The sequence below is a fragment of the Myiozetetes cayanensis genome, unplaced genomic scaffold, assembly GCF_022539395.1.
Source record: "Myiozetetes cayanensis isolate MyiCay16 unplaced genomic scaffold, myiCay2020 scf18, whole genome shotgun sequence".
Taxonomy (NCBI): domain Eukaryota; kingdom Metazoa; phylum Chordata; class Aves; order Passeriformes; family Tyrannidae; genus Myiozetetes; species Myiozetetes cayanensis.
In genome coordinates, this window is record NW_026087389.1 from 9,009,864 (window position 1) to 9,031,246 (window position 21,383).

Consider the following 21,383-nt stretch of genomic DNA (forward strand, 5'->3'; position numbering starts at 1 on the left):
CATCCCATTCATTTCACACCCCCCACCCACCCTGTGAAACACGAGATGTGGACTCTGGGGAAGGCGGGTTCCCTTCTGGTCCTTCCAAAGAACTGGAAAGGAAAGCAGCATTCAAGGTTTCTCAGCAGATCTGGGTGGGGAGTTTTCAGGCCTGACCTTGCCTGTGGAAAGCCGAAGTGAAAACTGTGTCCTCATGGTACAGGCCAACAGAGCATGCCAAGTACTTTCCACAAAGTGTGTTATTTGCTCCAAGCTGTGTTATTTAGTGTCTTGCTTTATGGTTAAAAACTTGCATCCACAACACAGAACCTAACAGGACTCGTATGACAAACATACCAAGTGCATAACATTTCTTTCCAGGGCTCATGTCAGAAACCCAAAAGCTAAAAGGCAAGGGGTTAACAACCAAAGTCAGCACAGTGTAACTTATTTCCCAACTACATCCCAGAATTAAGAATTGGAAAACTTTTGCAAAACTGAGCATGCATGACCATGCAAAAAGTAAATAAATCAAAGCACACATTCTAGCCAAGCAGCAGCTAGCTTTATTGAGTTACAATAACAAACAAAACATCACAAACAAAAGAAATTAAAAGTTGTTTTTTGCTTCTTAGTTATTAGTCATTTCTCAAATGAAAATGTGATTATGTTTAATAATATTAAGAGAAAAACAAGGAACAGCAGAAAGAATAAAGTTACACAAGACTGCAGAGCCAGCAACCCCTTCATGTGTCCCCTTTGTGTCACAGAAATTCAGCTCTTGGAAGTGCTGTTAAATTTTCTCAGGTCAATGTAAAGGATTGAATCCCAGGATACAGTATTCGATTAATCAAATATATCATGGGTCACTATGAACCATGCTGTACTTTTGAAATCACATTTGGGCTATCTTCAGTGGCACAGAGAGGGATTTCAGAGAAAAGTTCAGGTTAATCAAACACATTTCCTCACCGGCTGCCTCAGTAAAGCTTAGTACAAATGTTAAGCATGATGCATTTTGTGTCCTAGTTCCACAGAAAAGATCAGTGTGCAAGACCTGATATGGTACCTGCAACACCTCCCAACCCACTGAAACAGCTCTGGCCTCGCCTGCTGAGTTCTGTGTTTGCTGCTGTACATGCACAGAAGATTAAAACCACTGTCAACAGAGAAACAGCCACAACTGAAAAACTACAGGAGATGAGAACACTGGCTGACATTGCTTGCAGACACCAGTATGTGCAGCTGCTGACTTATGCCCTGAGAATTAAGTACCTGCTGCCAAACAATTAAGGATGTTTTTCAGCATTAATAGCTACATTTTTCTTCAGTAAGTAAAGAATTACATTTTAAGATGTGTCCCCTTCTTCCATGAGGAAGTACTTAAGGTAGTGCGTGTGACAGTGACAGCTGCCTGTTGTCAGTGTTACTGCCGTGGTAGGCTGGCTCAGAAGGTCTATCACATCTAACTCCTCACCAACTCTGTTTCAGAGCTACAGCTTGCATTTCTGAATGGCACATAGCACCACCTAAAGAATGTGAGGAAGGCAAAAAGGTATTAGGCAAACAATCATTCCTGAAATGTTAAGTGATCATTCATTTATTCCTTTGAGGCAGACTTGCACTCTCTTCCTTCTCCTCTCTCATTTCTAGACTTCCAAATTCATAGACTGGGTGCAACCCAGTTAAGAAATTTCATAGCGACTTCAAAACCAAGGAAACACGCCTGGAAAAGAGAACAGAACAAATAAGGATTCTAAAAATCCATTCCAAACAAGGTTTTTGAAATGCAGCACTATGAACACCTGATGTGGGTGATACAGAAGGAGGAAGAGGACAAAAAACATCTTGGACCAGAGGCAAGAATTCTACTATATCCCTCTACACAAAGGCAGAACTTTGACTCCAGTAGGCTCATTATTTACTGAAGGGGAAGCCAGTCCAAACTTACTGCATTTTCTACAGGTGGACGTAAAATCAGCAAACTGTCAGACAAAGTCAACAAAGGGTTTCACGTAAAGCTTTAGAGGAAGGTTTACTTGTTGTTCCTCCTAGACTAAAGTACATTTTTAGAACCTGGACACCAACAGCCAAAAATACCTGCAGTGACAAGAACCTCACTGAAATGATACAAGAGTAAACAGCCAGTTATGTCCTTTACAGGCTGCAAACATTCACTGTGAGTGGCCAAGTCTCCAAAACCCACCCAGAATCACAATGTACTCACCGCATTGGCGGGAAATGCCCTGATCATCACAGCTGTGAAGCCCTTATACAGAGATGCCACTCCTTCCTCTCTGATAAGTTCCCTCAGCACATCTCTAAAACCATTTGGGTATTTTCCTTCAGGAGCTGGAAGGGATACACAACACATTAGCCGAGATGCGTGGCAGTCACAAGGGCTGAAGGATGTGCCCTGTGTAACAGCCCAGGGTTTTCAACAGGTTCATACTGTTACAGCAAACAAACAAACCAGACAGCTCAGTAAAGGCTCAGTGAACAGAAGATAGGTGCTTACCATTACCAAAGAATTTACATCATCAAGTCATTGGGGGAGGAAAGAAAGGGGAATAACTTTTCTCAGGGTTGGAAGTCTGAGCTGTTGCTTGCACTGCTGATCGCAGCTCTTCCAAGAGCTGCAGTGAGGTGATAGGAATGTCAGATATAAAAACTGATGAAGCTGGTTTATAAGAAACAGAAAATTATCCTATTACATGTCCCAGCCAAGGACAGCAACAGACTTCAAGTGAAAAGCACAGGCTGTCTTAATGCTGACGTTACACACATTTGCTGAGGTGTTTTTAAAAAATTGCTCTGCTCAAAGAACAATTTCTTCCTTCTCCTGGCACTGCTCTGGGAGGCGCTGCCTCTGCCAGCCCTCTGAACAGGTACTCCACAAACCAACCCAGTTAAACAGAACCCACATCATCCACACAGCAGCACTGGGGACTGGCTCAGTGGAACAAGGATCAGTGCTGGGATGTGTTTCAGCTCTTGGTGCAGTGCCAGACCAGCACAGCAGCCACTGCTCAGAGAAGAAGTTGAGTTTCCTTGCACTAGATTATCATGATTTGTGACTCAGTAGAAATGGTCACTGTCCAGGGGAGAGCTGAGCCCACAGAGACTATGGGGAGCCTTATCAAAATTATTCATTGACAGGACTCCCAGAGAAACCAATGAAAAATCTGTCAAACCTTGCTGAAGTGCAAGGCCTAGGGCCATCCTCACTGTAATTAGGACACAAACATGAATGAGTAGAGCTGCCAGTCCAAAAACAATGTTCCCAACAAGCCACACCCTGTTACTACAAGCTACAGATAGCACAGGCTACAGGTACAGGTACCTCAAACCAGGATCATTATATATCAGGAAGTCAGAAACAGAGAAGTGCAGCCTGATTTGCAAAAAACTTGTGAGAAAACCAACTAAAAAGCTGAGAACACACTTGGGTTTTTCATGCACTTGTCTCAAGCAGCGCTTGAGAGATGCTGCTTCCTGGACGGAATCTTCCATCACTGTCCTCCATTCCCTGGAGCACCACACTGAGTGTGGCCATGACATGCTGGCATGGAACTTACCGGTCTGGAAACGGGATTTCAGCACGTCTGGTGGAATGGCAACAGCCCAGTTGAAGATGCCAGCCAGGCCCCCAGCAAAGAGGATCCTCGGCACACTGAGGTCACTCACACTGTGGCAGGATCAGGGTGGGATGGGAGGGAAAAGTGAAAAAAAACAAATTAAAAAATTTAAAAAGTCAAACTCGTGTGTTTTGACTAAGGTGACAATCAAAAAGGCAGCCTGGCTGACAGCCAGAAGGTAGTACAATGCTGCAGACAGAGTGCAGTATCTGAGCAACATTTCTAACAATTAGAGTCCCGTAGGCAAAATGAACCAGCTCCACACTAAAGGTTCAAATCTTTTCATTCAGCACACACACTGCTGGGAAAAAAAAAACAAAACCAAACAAGCAAAGAAAAAAACCTCTCCAAAATCCAAGAATGCCCCCCAGCACTGTTTGCACAGACAGGATTGAAAGGAAGAAGACCTACTCTGAGTATTCCTTACTTGGCCAATAAGATCCAAACCAAAATCTGAGAGAACTCAGAATATTATTTTAATTGTCAGTTAACCCCAGACCAAAGCAATTTTTTTTTTTTAATTTGTTCTGATGATACTGCTCTAAGTCTCTTCGTAACTGGGGAGATTAATCAGCAGAGCCTGGGAAGTCCAGAAAGTGATGACTGTGAGATTTCACTGACCTCTTTCCCTCAGGGGTCAGAATGTTCTTCAGCCACTCGTACGTCATGAAGTACATTCCACTGGCCGGGACGTCTGGTGGGTAAACAACAAAGGCTGTGAGGAGTGGGAAACCAAACGAAGCCCGGAGGCACAGCAGCCCCATGCCAGCCCAGCAACACCACTAAGTACATCCAGATTCCCTTTCCGAACCTCTTCTACAAACAAAATAAAATCTGCTGCTGCCCTAGAAAGAGGAGTCTGAACTTTCCCAGGGAGAGCAGGTGCTCAAGGCAAGAACTGGGAAAACATCTTTTATGTCAGCAGCCTTTCAAACCAGGCTGTAACCTGTCTGATGGTTGTTTGACTAATGATGAAACAGCTCTAAACTGTCCTAATTACTGCACAATACATCAGAGTTTTCAAGAGTTTTGCACACTATTAGTTCTAATGGTTCTATTTTAGGATTTTTTTTTTGCAGCTGATGGGTCTTATTTTGGATTTTTTTAAGTTACTCCTGCAGCCCATTCTGAGCTCATGCCTAAACTGGAGAACCAGCCTTTGGCTGATAGGGACAAACCCAGAGTTACACTGCAGGCTGCTACACTTCTGTGAGAAGCAGAGGATAGAACAAATTCCTAAACTAAGATAACAAAATACAGAAACTTCAGCTTTTCAAAGGAGGAATTACTGAAATACATAAAGGATTCAAGGTCTGGCACAATTACTTTGTTGTTGTTGTATTTGAGAGAGGGGTCATGACATCCCAGTCCAAAATAACCCAGACTCAAGCGGGCAGAAAGCATAACTGCTGCCATCACATCTTTTAAAGCAGCCAGCATTATATAGCAACAGTCACAGACAGGCACAATCCTTCTCTCAAGGAGAAAAGAAAAAAAAAAAGAAGAAAATTAAAAAAGCCCACTTCTGTGTTTTTCTCTTCTCTTTGTTCTCTCTGCTCCTCTCCTGAAGTCTCTCATTCCTCTTGCCTTCTCAGATCTTAATTACTTCCTATATCCCTCTGATCCTTGTCATCTAATCTCTTCCTCACTCACTGAGAATCTCATGTTTATTTCTCAGGCCCTTTGAGGCATTGGAGTAGCTCTGCAGACTGCAAAAAAAAAAAAAAAAAGAAAAAAGGGGTGACATAGCCCCTCCAACTGGCTAAAGGGACAGTGAGATCTACCATACTGTGTCAGACTTCTTATCCCACAGTCCCCCCCCCAAGAAGAGATCTGAACAGCTCTGTTACCTCTCATGAGGGTGAGCACCGTCCCCTTGTACACCCCGCGAATCCCAGCCTCGCGGTACAGCTGCTTGGCACAGTCCAGAGAGCCACTGTACTTAGTTTCACCTGTAGCTGCCTGGATCTGAAGGATTAAAGTGATAGTTTCTGACTAGTGAAGGTTTCTGGCTGATGCACAATCATCCACCTAAAAGTTAGAAAGCCACATGCACGTTTCCAGCGAGGAAGGAGCACATGCTTGTTCCACAGGCACTCCTGCCTATGAAACCTCTACCTCACTTCCTCAAGCAGCTCTCTCACATTCAAGCTGAGGATGTGTTTACTGTTCCATGCAGAGAATAGATTCTCCCTCATTTTTCTGCAGTGTAAATTTGAAACAGTTAGGTAGTTCTACGCTGACAAAAAGTACTCTTCAGATAGTTCAGGGAAATTCAAACAATTTGTATGTGTGTAAAAGCTTCCATGATAATATCCTGTCTGTCAGAACTAACATGTGACCACCCATCACCATATTAACAGAGTTCAGCATAGTCTGAAATAAGCAAAGCTTCCCACATCTGCTAAAGATGGCATTTCATTTGTTCAGGTTTACGTTTTCCAACAATTCTTTAAAAACCCTGGAGGAGGTGCGGAGCTAACAGCCACCCAAATGTCAGAACGCTGTCTTGAAATGCACTCCTTAGCTATGTATTGGGAAGTGTCAAAGTAACAGAAAATCTTTACACCAGAAAGAGGTTTCTGATCTAGAAGGTTTGAGCATTTTTTAGAAGAAGTTTCATTCAGAAAAACTGGAATTTTCTATACTTTGCAGTGGACTGAGGCATCCACTGATGCCTCATAAAATGCCCCATAGCATAAGGCTTGGGCTCTGTAAAGTGAACTGAGTAATGAATGCGCACTTATACTGTCACAGTGACTTTGTTTAATGCTTCTTCGTGACACAGATGCATTAAATGACAGTTGTCTCAGTCCTGCCAAAAACCAGAACAGAGTAAATGCACTAACCGAAGAAATTCCTGTTATGGAAAGACAAGACTCCTAAAATTAAATTCCCATCACCATCATCCAACACCTTACCTGTAAAAGGCACTTGATTCTCTCTCCTGGAGCCATGATTACTGTTGTGAACACTCCTGACAACATGCCAGCAGCAAACAGCTGAGGATATCTGCCTCGAGGAAACAGAAGAGACCCTAACACAACACAGTACACAGGAAACGAAGGGCAGAAAAAGCCCTGCATCATCAGGTTATGCTGTTCCACGTGAACTTGGCAGTGGAAGTTGAAACACATCCACTGCTTTTGATCAGTGCAGAAGTGCCTCATCAATGCATAATTAGAGCTAAACATTTAAGATCTCTAGGATTCAAAGCTCTGGTTCCCCCAGCAACCACAACTCAGCTCTTACACTGTACGTGCTAATATTCCTTCTACTTGCATTTTTTGCTACAGCATTCCCCATTCATTTTTATTCCCAACAGTCTCTTTCTCCTCCAGTCTCCCATACTCTTCTCAGTGACCCCAGATTCCACACATATTCCTGCTTGTGCAGCCAGGAGCCTCCTTTCTGTAAGTTCTCACTCCCTTACTCCTTCAGCCTCTGCCATCGTCAAGTCTGTCCTACCAACCTGCCATTATCCCACACATTCTTGACCTGCTTTCATGTGGCAGTCTCCATGGTAAGAATCCCTTAAACAGGCTGAGTTTCTCCATCATAAAATTATTTTTACATCCAACCTCCTGCTACCTCCCCTCATAAGATGATCTAACATCTCATTGTAACTGAATTCCACACATCCCGCATCTCTCCACTTGCCCAAGAGATGGCATTCCATTCCAATTCTTACTCATTTAAGTGTAAAGACCCTTAAATTCTCATTAGATCCTCCAGACCATTCAGACCTCCCTCACCACTCCTTGTGTACCTCCTGCTCCAACTAAGCTTTGAGTTTTCTATCTCACCTTGGAATTACTCAGCCCCAGAAAAGATGGAAACCTGACGAGCCTGTCCTCTCCTTCTTCCTTCCACAACTTCCTTTTAAAATCAGCACGGGGGAACCATGACCATCCTGCCTGCCTCTAGACCCATAACCACAGCACTAAGGGTCTAACCTTTATTTTTGGGTCTCATGTCCCAAGCTCACTGTTCCTTCACTGTGTTGCGCCTGCACCCGCAGTGCAGCACAGTTGGGCACAGTGACAGTTCCACCCTCTATTTATTTGTTCTTTCCCACTGCTTTTCTTCAGAGCAATTCTACATAAAGACTCAAAAAACTATGCTGCCCTTCCCCAGCTTGCTCCTTAAAACTTCTCTTTGGTATCATGTGTATAAAACACAAGGCACTGAGGTGATCAGGCTGCTGGAAATCAGCCCATGGCCCATTTGTTTCCTTGTATTGCCCACTCCTGACTGTCTCCCTGGCCTTACCCTTCAGCCTTTCCTGCACGAGGACACCACTGTGGTAAAACAGAGGGTAAGGGAGCAGTGCCCCAGCACCTCAGCACTGCCTCCCTCCAGCCATCCAGAACTTGCTCCATGTTGGCTTGAGCCAAGTGTGCTCACACCACCTGGGCAGCTCCTCTGCAGGCAAAGCTCCAGCAGAAACCAAACCACCCCTGCCCACCCCACCACGCCTGGCTCCACACAATGGACTCCTGCTTTCCGACAGGGCTCCTACCTAGCACACAAATAATGGAATAAAATGTTGCTAAGCTACAGCCCAGCTCCTGTAGAGCTGTAAATCACAGCTTGGCAAGACATTATGGGAGTATTTTATGGGTGAGGGGGTTTTCTTCATGCCCAAGTTGGTTTGTAGAAAGCCACGAGAAGTTTTCTCAGCTTCCATTGCTTTTCCAGAAGGTTAGACATGCCCGAGAGGAGGGCTGCTCATAAACAGCTCTTTTCAGAAATAACAGTAAAACATTTCTATGGCTGTTCTTATATCCTCATGCAGGGACACAGCAAGAGTCACAACCAAACAGGGAAGAGAGAATCAGGGCCGTGAATGTTGTCAAGACTGCTTGACCATTAAGTTATTTCTCCCATAGTTTCTGTTAATAGCAAGACTGTTGGCAGGCAATAATTATATAACTCTCACTTTACTCATCTAAAACAGAATTGTTCCTTAATGGCTCCTTCTTGCGTAGAAAGGGAATTGCATCGCACCTGCCCACACACTGTCTGTTTTTAGCCTGTGCAATCAATCCCACGCTTCCAGAAGCATTAAAACATGAGTGTTTTATTTTCTAGAACTGTATTTATAACCTAGGAGGGGAGACAAATTTACACCACAACTCAACGTGCGACAGCACAGCCACAGCCTCAGGATGCCTTTCCCAAGCGCCTGATTAACCCAGGAACTCACGTCAAAACGTCATCAGGTTTTCTCTGTTGGAGTCTTTTTCCCAAGCCAAATCCAAAGAAGCACACAGCGAACATGGGTGTCACTCCGACAATAGGAGCTGCCATTCCTCTGTATAAGCCTCGGATTCCCTGCAAGAAACATTATCACAAGAATCGCTTGGTTTTGCATAAACTTTGCGCACAGTTCAACTTGTTGAGAAGCGGAAGGCAACAATCCAGGATAGAATCAGTCAAATTGGTCAGAGGGATAATGGTGTCTATTGTTTATTTGCAGTTACACATGTTTAGCTGAGGCTCAGGGCCTGCTGCAGAGGGAAATTATCTTTCCTGGGAAACACTTGGCACCATCGATGCCCTTCTACGGCAACACCCGTCACCCTGTACGTACATCTCAAGCATGAGGAAGTGAAGTTAAAAGCCACCTGAATAAAAGTCTTAATAGATTATGTCAAGAGAGAACCCTCTGTCCCTCAGCTACATACAAAAATACACCTCTGTTTTATTGGTGAGTTGTTAAATCCTGATAGTGAACCTGAAGATGTTGAATTCAGTCTTTAATTCAAGGGAGAGCAGCCTGAATTCCTTCATGCCCCACATGAATTCAGGTTGGAACGGGTTCAAGAGCAAATTACTTTTTCCTTCCTACCCTAAATCAAAAGTTTTTCACCACACGTTATATTTCTGATGTTTTACAAATTCCTGATGTTCCCCTTCTAAGACTACACACATGAAAAAATTCTAATGCAGACCCCAGTAGCTGCATTCATTTAATTTCTCTTGCCTTTGAACCGAACTTTTTCTAATAAAAAGTAGAGTTATCTTCCTAGATAAAGGCAAGATGCCCAAATTAAATATTTGCTGGTCTGTGCACCCCTTTCTTCCCACTGCCCCAACAAACCAGTGCATCCCAGCACATGCTGAGTGTGTACAGGCACAACTGGCTCTGCAATGAAATTGCACCTGGCTGACAGAGATGAGCCACTGCTGCCCAGCCTCCCCATGAGCAACGGGAAGGAAAAGGCCATGGCAGAGAGGTTTAATAATTTTCATTATAGAAATGGATGAGTATTGAGTAGGAGTGGAGAAGCAGCACTGCTTTTGAACTTCCCATCACAAGGCTATTATTATGGCTCAGCTCTGACGTCTGTGCTGCAGCAGGGGTGTTAAAAACTGCCAGGGATTCAGAGCTGGCACAGCATTCCAGTCCTTTGTGGGAGAGACCAGGGAAGCAAGATTTACTTTGGTTATATAACAACCTGTTAATACCACAATGAAAGTAGATTTCAGATATGAGGCAGATCTTTCATTTAACAGAGTTACCTAACCAGATCCAGAAGTTAGAAATTAGACTTCAGGCACAGCCATTGTTTCCAAATAGCTACCAACAGGTAAATGGCTGCAAGGAAAACTTACAAAACCAAAAACTGGGTTCTGTGTCACTTAAAAGCTTTCAATCAAGGCTATGTGTGCCTTTCTAAAAACAAGACAGGCTAGTTCAGTCACATAATATAAATGATTTAGGAGTGAAAACCACTGTCCACCTTCTGAAGAAGATTAACAAAACTTCTTTACTTGATCCTCTGCTCTCAAAAAAGGAAAAAGAGAAAAAATCTATTAATGATCCTCTGTCTTCTTATAGAAGAAAGTAAAAGTACCACTTGTATAAACAAAAGTCAATACCTATTTCAGGATTTCCAGAGATGACTCCAAATAACAAAGAGAGCAAGACTCCACCAAACACAATAAGGCCAAAAAACAACTTGCAACATTCACTCCAGCCTGTACCCTCAGATATTAATATCGTGCTATTTTGAATCAAAAACATTTCTTAGCAAAACAAAGAGATGTGCACCTGGGCCGTGTGGATGCTAAGAACTCCCCATGTTTTGTAATCCGCTTAAAGAGTTTTAATTAGAATTAATTCAACCGATAACCCAAGAATTGCACGGTCTGTGGAGGGCAACATTCCCACACAACTCCATTCCTGAGACATACAGGAACAACTGATGTTTTTGGCAGGTGTCACAGTACCTCTCCAACAAGAGTCTTTCTGAAGCAGTCAAAGGTCCCAGAATAAAGTGGGGGTTGGCCAGGCTGTGGCTTAGGCTGGGTTTGCAGTCTGACCTAGTGAGAGGAGAGGAAAACATTATTTTATTAAATATTACTGCTTAAACTTTGATTCAGAGAACATCTCTGGCTATTATGGAGTATGTTTGTGACTGGCCTTGAAGGTATCAACAGAGAGACTGACGTCGTTTTAGCCCTTTGCAAAAGAGAAGAGATTGAAATTTAATGTATTGAATAGTTAATGTATTGAACTAATTAATCCTTGGGATGACGTCAGGATGACAAACCCAGCTCCCTTCTGGACCCTGAGTTGTGCCCCCACAGGGTCACTCCCGGCCTCCCCCAGGCCCAGGGGCGCTGGGCCCCGCCGCAGCATGGTGCCGGCGGGAGCATCCCCACTCCCAATCCCTTCCAGCGGCGGGAATACGACGCTCTTTTCCCGATTTTTCACTAAAAACTTGAGGGTACCGAGGGGACCCCCAAGGCCTCCGCACCGCCAGGGGGCGCCCTGCCGCGATAGGCGCGTCCAGCCCCGCCTCCCCGCGCCGCGCACCGGAAGCGCAGCCTCCGCGATGGCTGCCGGGAGCCGTAGTCCCACTGCAGTCCCAGCGCCGCTCCCGCGCGGTGCCTGCCGGGAGCTGTAGTCCACCCGCGGCCGCCCCGCACAGCACCGAGCGCCGCCCGCCCCCGGCCCCGCGCCGCCTCACCTTGATGGTGTCCAGCGGGTGCCCCACGAACACCAGGCAGACGCCCCCGAAGCCGCCGGCGAAGAAGTTCTTGAGAGGGCTGATGGGCTGCGGCTGCTCCGCCATGGCGGCGGTGGGCGAGGACACGGGACCGGGTGAGGAGCGCGGCCGGGACCGGGACCGGGACCGGGGCCGGCTGGGCGCTGCGTCCCCGCCGAGCCAGTGCCGCCCCTTGGGCGCCGCGACCTTTACCCCAGTGCGGGGCACGCCGGGAGGCGGGCGCGGGGCGGGCGGGCGCGGCGCTACGAAGGATCGCTCCCCGGGCACTGTCCCCGGGCGCTGTCCCCGGGGCGCGGTCACCGGGCGTTGTCACCGGGCGCTGCCGCCGGACGAGCCCGCGCTGGGGGCTGGCGCCGCTCCCGGGGGCGCGGGGCCGGCTCCCCCCGCCCGCTCGCAGTGGTTCGGCCGCTCCCCCCCGGCCCCGCGCGGTGGCCCGGCCCGGCCCCGCCCCGCCCGGCGGAGGTGACGCACCGGGCCGGCGGTTCCGGCGCGCAGGAGGAGCCCCGGGGCCGCTCCGCCGCCCGCCCGGTAAGTGCCGGGCCGGGCCGGGGGTCCCGCTGGGGCCGGGGCCGGCGGGTGGGAGGCGCGGCCGCCGCTTCGTGCCCGGCGCTGAGCTCCGCGCTCCGCCCGGCAGGAGCCGCAGCCCCGGCGCTCTCGGGCTCCCCGGGGCTGTGCGGGGGCTGTGCGGGCGCTGTGCGGGCTGTGCGGGGCTGTCTCTGGCTTCCTCCGCTGCTCCCGCCAGGTTTTGCTGCGCTGCTCTCCCACGAGCCTGCAGCGCTCTGGCGGTGCGGGACAAGCGCGGGGTCTGGGCTCGCCCGCATTCCAAAAGAAGGGAGCCGAGGTAATGTCCCTGGGCTGGGCACCGCTCTGCCCGAGCCCGGAGTGCCGTGGGGTACAGAGGTGCGTGAAACAACTGGTTGAGAGCGGCGGTGGGTTAGAAAGGGCAGAGGTGAAATGGATTAGATGAGGTGGAAAGGACAAGGCAGTCGTGATAGTGTGAACCGAGACTGGAAGAGCGGGAGGAGAGCGTGGACGTTCACGAGGGAGTGTGATATGGCTGCAAGGATGTCCCTGCAGACTCATCTGTTGGAAAAGGATGGGAGATCTTCTGGTTTCTCCATCTTGGGATGGAAAAAATCCCTTCTAAAAACTCAGTGGAGAAGGAAAGGCGAGGTGTGAGCTGCGTATGCAAGGAGGCCGGTGAGGATAATCCACAGATTATGGGTTTGGGTGACAAAGATGAAGGTGCAATTAGCATTGATAGCCAGAACGGAGCTGGAGCTGGAGCTGTGGATGGTTTCAGGGAAAAGGGAGGGCGTCTGCCCATTTAAAGGGTACAGGGATAAGTAGTTCAGGAGGCAGAGTTGAGTTGCACTTCCTTTGTTTCAGATAAATAAAGAAGAAAAAGCGTGTTAAATGGCTCTGAAATGTCAACACAAAAGGAGGATGAGCATCCTCCAAGAGACTTTCTAGAGGAATCGCACAGGGGTAGTCAGAGACAGAAAGAAATCAGGAAAAAGAGATGCAGTGGGACAAGGTATGAAGTAGGATCACATAATGCCGTTGTTGGTGGCATAGTTGAAGGCTTTGTGTTGCAGAAGACCTTGTTAGGAATTGTGTTGCAAAGCAGGAATCAGGGAGAGGGCATCTCTGTTGGAGGTGACAGGGATCAGAGAGGAGGGGCGGGTGTGTTCAGGAGCTTCTGCGAGAGGCTGGAGCAAGAGAGGGACTAAATTGTATCAGTATTAGTGAAGATACAGAAGTATCTCAGACAAAGCTGGTAATGAAGGGCCTCATCTTCCCCTGGGTAGGAAAGCGATCTAAAATATGGTTTAAAATTTTATTATCTGGTCTTGGGGATTATGGTGATTATTCTAAATACTCTTTGTTTTCTTGATCCTTTTTTTTTGAGCTTAATGTCTTTATTGTCTTAAAAGTTCCTGCTATCAAGTATTAGCTGTGTCCTGTTTAGTTTGTATTCAGAGTTTGTTATGTGGGCACTGGGCTGGAGCGTAGATGAGGTGAGTTCTTTTCCTGGTTTTCCTGGTATCCTCCTTTGCTTTGTCCTCAGAGGCTTCCCTCTCCCTGCACGTGAGTGATTTTCAGTGAAGCTGGAAATGAGCTCTTCCCTAGAGTGCTGGGACAGGAGGCACAGAAGTCATCCAGTCTGCAGACTGTTTTCTGCTTAATAGATCCATATCCCCATTTACCCACGCAAAGTGTTCCTCCCTTTGTTCACACAAGGGTGTTGGTGGCACAGAGGGATGTCTGCACTCCTCCAAGCTCTTCCCAGTGACTGGTGTGGAACTGGGAGGTACTGGGCAGGCCCTTTGTTCTGCCTGGGTATCTACAAACGTCTCACTGCTCGATGTGGCTCGCCGTGTGTTGGGACAGCAAATGGACCCAGTGTTTTGGTGGGGTTTTTTTGTCTGCAGAGTGTGGGATGATCTGAGTGAGTTTGGGAAGTTCCCTGACCTGTGAAATTTGCTCAGGCTTTGTGATGATCTGAGGTTGGCTGAACAAAGCTGTTGCACACTGGGCTGTTGATGGCATGTTCACACTGGGTTTAGAGTCTCAAATAAGTTATTCCTTTTAGCAGGTGAAGATCCATCACTTCTTTTATTCAAGAGATCAGTGTCAATAGAGATTAAGCCCTGAACTGATGCATTAACTCTAAGCAGGGTAGAGGGAGGGACAATATAGGTTTGCCTCGTGTCTGCCAAATCAGATTTCACATCTGTCTCCTTCCAATATGGAGAGACTGTGTGTCTGTTCCTCTGAAGTTCTATGGAAAGCAGTGCTATAAATTATTTGTGTGCTATGTCTGTTGTGGATAGCTAAGGAATCAAGAGGCAAATGAAAGGAATGAAGACCAGAATTCAGGGGATAATACAATTAGCTGCTAGCCTTCATCGTCTCTCACTGGAGGCTTGTATCTGCTGAAATCACCACAGCCCCTCAAATTAATTGTACATCACTTTTCTTCCTGGTTATTCTCTGCTGCCTGGTCAGGTTCCTGGAAACAGAAAACAAATTAGCTGAGGAAAAATAATGAAAATTTATAGTTGAGTTTTCCTGTGCTCTAAAGCCAGGATTCTCAAAGCTTTATTATGGTTTCCCCAGCAGCTACAAATTGCAATAGTGAGGGAATGTATCTGAGTAGCAGAGCAAAGAGCACAGTAATGCAAAATGGGAACATGTGTAAGGAAGTAAGTACATGCTGCCTGTGGAAAATGGAGCTTTGATTTTATGTATATTTTTGTATGTAAAATTTGGTTGCAGCATTGTTTTAAGTCTTGTATTTAATATACTCTCTGTAAACTAAATAATTTGGTTAAATGGAAATTTATGACTAAATGTGAGATGACCAAAATTCAAGATAGATTTGTGCTTTACTGCTGAACCTTTTCAAACTCAAATTCACAGGGTTTAGTTACAGAAGCAGATATGTAGTTCAGATAAGTATCAGATATGTAATTTTTCTAATACAAGGGAGAATCTATTAAAAAAAGTTAGCTACTCTGATTCTTCTTGAATAGCAGCTGTCAACACTTAAGCATAAATTTTTATGCTCAGAAGGTAATAAGTGTGTATTGAGAAGGTAATAAAACAAGATAATTGATTTTATGTTCCCCTTCAGATGTAAGGCCCAAGTCACGTCACATCCAGTAGAACCTCCTGAAAGGGGTGAGCGAATTCCACCATTTCTTTTGAGGTGGTACTGAAGACTGTTAAATTGTGTGTATGTGAGACATCTGTTTGCTTCTCTTGTTTTCCAAAGTCCCACCTAATGGCTGTGGTTGTGAAGCAATATGAACTTGCACAGGGCATCACAGGTTGCCTTTCTAGCTACTGTGGTCATAGTTAAGGGGTTTGTGTTTGTCCTGGTTATGAAATGGATAGGATGCTGTTCTACAGCAGTTCAGGCTGTTGATAAAAGACTTTGTCATAAATTCAATTGTATCTCTGCAAAGATCTGTAGTGAAGGTTACACAGTCCGTTTCCAAGTGTCAGAAGTCTCGGGGACAGCACTGGGGACTAGGATTCAATTTAATAACCCAATCTCCAAGTATTTGGACCTTGCCTGTAAGACCAGCCTTGGCTTTGAAGATGCAAAGAGTCACAAGGGATCCAAACCAGGGATGTTTGCATAGAATCTTTACCTGGGCCGCTGGGTCAGTCCATTCCTGGCGGTTTGATCACATGTATGATGTTGACGTGGCCTCTCTTACAATTTCTTAGGCACAGAAAAAAATTGTTTTTCCTCCCTTAGGAGACAGAGCTCAGATGAAATCAAAAGAACGATAAAGTTTGGAGGAAAAAAAAGAAGCTGCGGTCGCTTTCCTGGTCTGCAGTTTGGCAGGGCATTAAGATGTCCGTGGACATGAACAGCCAGGGCTCTGACAGCAATGAAGAAGATTATGACCCTAATTGCGAGGAGGAGGAAGAGGATGAGGATCCTGGGGATATTGAGGATTATTATGATGGGGTAGCTAACGACGTGGAGCAGCAGGGAGCAGATGCCTTTGATCCAGAGGAATATCAGTTCACCTGCTTGACTTACAAGGAGTCGGAGAGCACTCTGAATGAACACATGGCCAGCTTGGCTGCCACGTTAAAGGTGAGGAAAGGTTTCTGCATTAACACAGGTGTAAAGCAAGTCTGTGGTTGAACAGGCAAATGCTGAGAATACAGTTATAAAAGCTGTGGCAATATTACTGTTACGGGGGGTTGGAGGAGCATTGTTGAAGGTCCCTTGTTCAAAGGTTTGTTACATACTGGTTCTGGGACCTGAAAAACCTTCTTTAATGAATATTGATTTTTTTTTTTTTTTTTACAGAGCTGAGCTTCATGACCAAAATCCCTGAGTTCTAACTCTTTGCGTTAATACAATGCAAAGAGGATATATAGGAAAAGAAACAAACCAAATCATAAATTATACTGTGTTTGAGAAGAGAACTGACAAATAGGAAGACATGCTAAAACTTTGTAATTCTAACAAAAACACCTTTCTTGGTTGGTTCTGAGAGAATAATTGTAAACTTTCAAAGGCAGATCAGCTGTCATGCCAGGTATTAACCCTACTGTTGCAGTGACAGCAATTCAAGTACAATGAGCTTGCCACCTCTTGTAGTGACTAACTCATCACAGAAAAGCGACCCTCTGAGTCAGCTCCATGGTGTTATGCTCTATAAGACTTTTGCGAAGTTTTCTTTCTCTTTTTGTAACTGGTTACTGTTACTACAACAGCCATAAGAGAAGGTTCCCTGTCTACCCTGTGAGCTTCAATCCCAGAGCAGGTCAGAGGAAAAGAGAGTTTTAAAACCTCTGGATGTTGACACTGGGTTGAAATTGCTGCTGCATCTACTTTGTAACAAGTCTCTTGGTGCTTATTCTGGACCAACTCCTGAAAGCAGGACAGGGGACTGCAGCGTGTAAAAAAACCTCACCAACCTATGTTGGATAGGTTTTGATTTCAATTAATTTGATTTGAATCAAACATAATATAAAAATGAGAGGAATCTCGTGATCATAGTGCACATCAGTGTCCAGGAGAAAAAATATAACCATAAAGCCTGAGGACTATGAACCCATAAACAATAGGCTCTAAAGGGCACCCGTAATTTGTCAGTTTTGCAATCTGTAGTGCTTGTTCCCGTGTACCACCTCAGAAAATGCAAGTTTTACTTTTTCTTGCTGTTAAACTTGTGTCTGTAATTCAAAACGTGCAGTTTGAGCTCTGAATGCCTGCAGTTCCCTACAGGTTGTCAGAAAAGGGAGGCAATGGGAAAGTACAAATGAGAATAGTTGGTCAGCACTTGTGATCCAGCTGCCAGTTGCTCTTGGTTCTTAGAGATTAAGTAAAGATTTAGAACAGCTTTTCTGCTCCTGACTGTTTGCCTTCACATGGAGCACCCTTCAAAGAGGTGACCCCTGCCATATTGTTCTCTTGAATTAAATTACCAGAAGCAATACTTTTAGTCTTTAAAATCAGGCTTCCAAAATTAAAATAAATTTTCCAAGAGTTCTGAAGATCTCATTGAGCAAATACAGCTGCCCAGATAATACCAACCTGCTCGCTCAAATCTCACCCCAAAAATGACCTTGAGAGAGAATATTTTAGATTCCTTTTATATCAAGAATATTCCTGCATATTTACTTTAAAAATGAAGTGCTACACATTTTGCTTAGTGGATGAGAAGATGAAATTAAATTTGGGTAGAAACTTGAAAAACTGTAATCTTGTAAACTGCACACTAAGGCTTTAGCTCTCGAAGTGCCACATTAACTCTCTGTTCTCTAGCAACAGTAGTGCAATAATTGCACTTTTCTTGGAAATCTGTTGTGTATCTGCAGCGTGTACTTTTTGTTTCCTGGCATACCTTCTCTTACAATACTTCAGCAACCCTATCTATTCCTTCCCCTCTCTACCCCCAAGGGTGATTTTGTTAGTTTTCTGAGTAGAAAGAACTAGTGTTGAATTAGCAGGTACTGAGAAGAAGGAAATGAAATAGAGCATGTTGAACTATTTGTTGTCATTATTTTCCATTAACTTAATGGATACAAGTAAACAGGCAGACTTTTCTAAGAACTTTATTAACTTCCTTTTAGTTTGCTTGAGCTCTAAGCACTACTTTTTCTTTTTAGACTATCTTTCACAATGTCTTAGGTTTTCTTGGATAGTGATGATTTTTCTTTTGGAGCATCTAGCGAATTTTGTTGATTTCATCTCCTTTACCTTTGATAGATACTGAATATAGAGGACATGGTATCTGAGATTTGCTACTGTAAGAAATTGATAGATTGATACAATTCCCTAAAGCAAAGAAAAAATAAATGCAATAAATGGCTCAAAGCCATGTTTGAATGTTCTGCCACTGCATTGTCATTAGGTGATTCAGTTTCTGAAGGTTACATTGAGGGAGTGTGTTTTTGCTCTGTGATATATTATCTACACGCTTTAAAGACCAGAAACAGGATTTCAGAGATTTAAGACTTCATACTTGCAATCTATGCTGTTCTTGGCTAGCAACAGTCTAAATAAATAGTATTTTATTTGCTCTGCTCATTAACCCTCAATGTTTGGTTTTCAAACTGTTTTGTTCAGCTATTTCAGACTGGTTGTTGAATTCCTATTTTTTTAAAAAGCATTGAGGTAAAGGGTGATCCTTCTTGGAAACCCTGGCTACCTGCTTTCATTCCCTGTGAGTCACAGCTGACCTTGTGCTCGCTCCTGTGAAGGCAGAGAACTGAACGAACCTTGCGTTGGCTGGTTAACTTCAGGTCATGTGTGAACACCCTGTGAATGTTTAAAAGTTTGCATGAAACACTGGAAGAGAAACTCTTCAACAAAATGCTTGTGCTTTATCTACCCCCAACTAGAGACAAAATTCAGTTAAAATCTGAAGTCTGATAAAAGCATGAGACCCTGCATGTAGGTAGATGGACGTCCTCGTGTCTCTTACTGTTGTAGGAAACTTACCTTGAATTCTTCTGACTTGCTTTTTATCAGGTGGGGAATTCTGAATAGGAAAATTAGTGCAAGCAAGGTAGCAGTAGACTAAACCAGCTGTGTGGCAGGCCTGCAACTACAGTAGTGGTTATCCCAGAACCATACAGAAGCTACAGGGACTCTTCAAGTGTTACTCTGAAAGTTTCTCCTTGTTTTGGTCTTAATAAGAACTGCAAGTTCACTGCTTTTAAAGGAAAGTAAGAGGAAATTTTTACTCCGTGGTTAGTGCTGTTAATCTAAAGGTCTGTGGAGGGTTCAGTTAATACCCTGACTAAAATTAGGACAGGCTATCTATGTTGAAACATGCCAGATGAAAATCTCAAACTAGTACCCAAAACTGTGCTTCTCTGACCAAAAGGCCTGTGAAGTAGATAATTTTTAATTCCTCAGAAGGTCACTTGAACACAGTCAATGCTTGTGAAGGACAATGCTCTTGAAAGCAACGGCCTTTATTGCCTATAGACCAGCAAAGGGGTTTACAACAGTCTCTTTTAAAAAATAAATATAAGATACAGTATCTCTCAAAAGTATTGATTTAAAATTTTATAGTTATAAGTTTGTTTTCAAGATAACTCTTGTCACTGAGTGATTGTGGGTCCTGGAGTGGCGTATCAGTAGATGCAAACAGTGCGATACTCAGCAGTTGTACAAACAAAGTTGACCCTGTCACTGACAAGCAATTAAGTGTGTGATGAGGTCATATTGTTTTTGTTTGTGAATGACACTTCCTGGCTCTGCCGAGGGTCCCCATACCAGTCTGCAATGTCTGTGATGCTTCAAATAAGTGGCAGTAGTTTGTCGGTTTCAGTGATGAGGTGGATCTTTCTAGTGTTTACATTATTCTTTTTTTAACTCATGGTATAAACCGCCAGATAAAAAAATTGCAATCAGAATTTATGAAAAAAATGTTGCCTTAATTTTAGGTTAAGCTGATTGTCAGTCGTGAGGAAGCTACAATATTTCTGCACATCTAGCAAGGAAAGGCAGTCATGTTATTTTGCAGACAATTGATACTGATATAGCCTTTCCACTAAAACTAAAGGAATTGTAAGACTGAAGAACTTATAATTTTCACTTTTCTAATGTGACTAATCTGCTAATATTAACCAGACAGCAAAAAGCTTATTTCCCTTGGTTCTTGAAATAACAGCTTATGATGTGGGATTTTTTAGCCCTGTCCCTTGAATAATAAGTCTTGGTAGATGCAAAAAATATTTGATACATGACATAATCTATTAATCCATGTTATCACTAGTATTCTTTCAGAGATAAACCAGTTTTTCACATACTCTTGCTCACTGTACTGACATTGCGTCTCTTAGTGCAACCAAATTCGTATTTGCCCGTAAAAACACAGCCCTCAGAGGCTGCTCCACACACTCAAATTGCGCTGACACAGAGCAGTTCGTTTGTAGAGCTGCCTGGTGAATGCTGGCAGTGCTCCTTTTCAAATACCATCTTCAGCAGATCCAGAGTCATGTGTGTAGGGACTGGCAGCCTGCGCGAGCGGCTCTTCCCGAAGGAGCCAGCGCTCGCAGAACGCCCGTTCCGTGCGGTCACAACTGTCTGTAAAGAGCCAGATGCGAGGGCACAGATGTGTGTGTGTCTGTGCCTCGCTGTATCACTGTGCAGACCCTGGCCCGGAGTGTGCCGTGGGGTGCTGCTTATCTGAACAGACCTGCGGTGGTGCGTAGTCATCCTTTTGGATGCCATAATGACTTCATGAAACTTCACGTGACGTAAAATGACAGTGTTAAAGCCTGGCTGTGCCTGAGTACCTCAGGTACAAGAGAGGGGTTCAAGCCCCTTTCAGTGTTAAAATGCATGTACACAAGAACAGGGTTTCAGAAATTTATGTTCAAAGTTGAAGTCCATGAGAACCAACATTGGTAAGTATTAGTAAGCAGTAAATATTTAAATATCATGTATTATAAATGGTAGAACCCGATAGGCAAATTTGACTTCTCCACACAACCCCTGCCATGCTGTTTGGCAATGATAACACACTATTTCGAAGTACCCTTAAACCCTAGATGAGTCAGGACTTGCAGGTTTATATCTATACTGTGTTCTGTGTTTTAATACGAAGACAACATTAGGTGGGACTTCCACCCTGAAGCTGTAACCCTTGGGAACACTCATGTTTGAGACATACCTTTGTCCTTTACCTGTTTTTTTTTTGTTCCCAAACAAAAGGATCCTGAAAGTTCTACTATGAGAAAGCTGTCTTGT

General features: G+C 44.6%; 2 protein-coding genes across 4 annotated transcripts in view; one reads left to right on the forward strand and one right to left on the reverse strand.

Moving 5' to 3' along the window:
- Positions 1 to 522: 522 nt before the first annotated feature.
- SLC25A20 (solute carrier family 25 member 20) lies at positions 523 to 11,739 on the reverse strand. The gene is made up of 9 exons (XM_050313370.1): positions 11,600 to 11,739; positions 10,857 to 10,949; positions 8,827 to 8,954; positions 6,539 to 6,629; positions 5,468 to 5,585; positions 4,239 to 4,311; positions 3,558 to 3,667; positions 2,207 to 2,331; positions 523 to 1,705 (listed from the first exon to the last, which is right to left on the reverse strand). Exons 1-9 carry the CDS (start codon positions 11,702 to 11,704, stop codon positions 1,643 to 1,645), a joined length of 906 nt encoding a protein of 301 aa, XP_050169327.1. The 5' UTR covers positions 11,705 to 11,739; the 3' UTR covers positions 523 to 1,642.
- Positions 11,599 to 21,383, forward strand: part of ARIH2 (ariadne RBR E3 ubiquitin protein ligase 2) — a 30,510-nt gene continuing 20,725 nt past the window's right edge. The window contains exons 1-2 of one of the 3 annotated variants that reach the window (XM_050313366.1): positions 11,599 to 11,733; positions 15,912 to 16,259. In XM_050313366.1, coding sequence (XP_050169323.1) covers positions 16,011 to 16,259 — 249 coding nt within the window. In that variant the 5' untranslated portion in view covers positions 11,599 to 11,733; positions 15,912 to 16,010. Of the gene's footprint in view, positions 11,734 to 12,060; positions 12,167 to 15,911; positions 16,260 to 21,383 lie in introns of those variants that run through there. The other 2 variants (XM_050313368.1, XM_050313369.1) reach the window with 2 other exon arrangements.

What these genes read in the sequence shown, in the direction of transcription:
- SLC25A20 (XM_050313370.1), bottom strand. Translation starts at nt 11,704, where the DNA reads ATGGCGGAGCAGCCGCAGCCCATCAGCCCTCTCAAGAACTTCTTCGCC. An exon ending in ACCCGCTGGACACCATCAAG is followed by an intron (nt 10,950 to 11,599) that starts GTGAGGCGGCGC and finishes TCCTCTCACTAG; the next exon opens with GTCAGACTGCAAACCCAGCC. An exon ending in GAAATCCCGTTTCCAGACCG is followed by an intron (nt 2,332 to 3,557) that starts GTAAGTTCCATG and finishes TATCCCTTCCAG; the next exon opens with CTCCTGAAGGAAAATACCCA.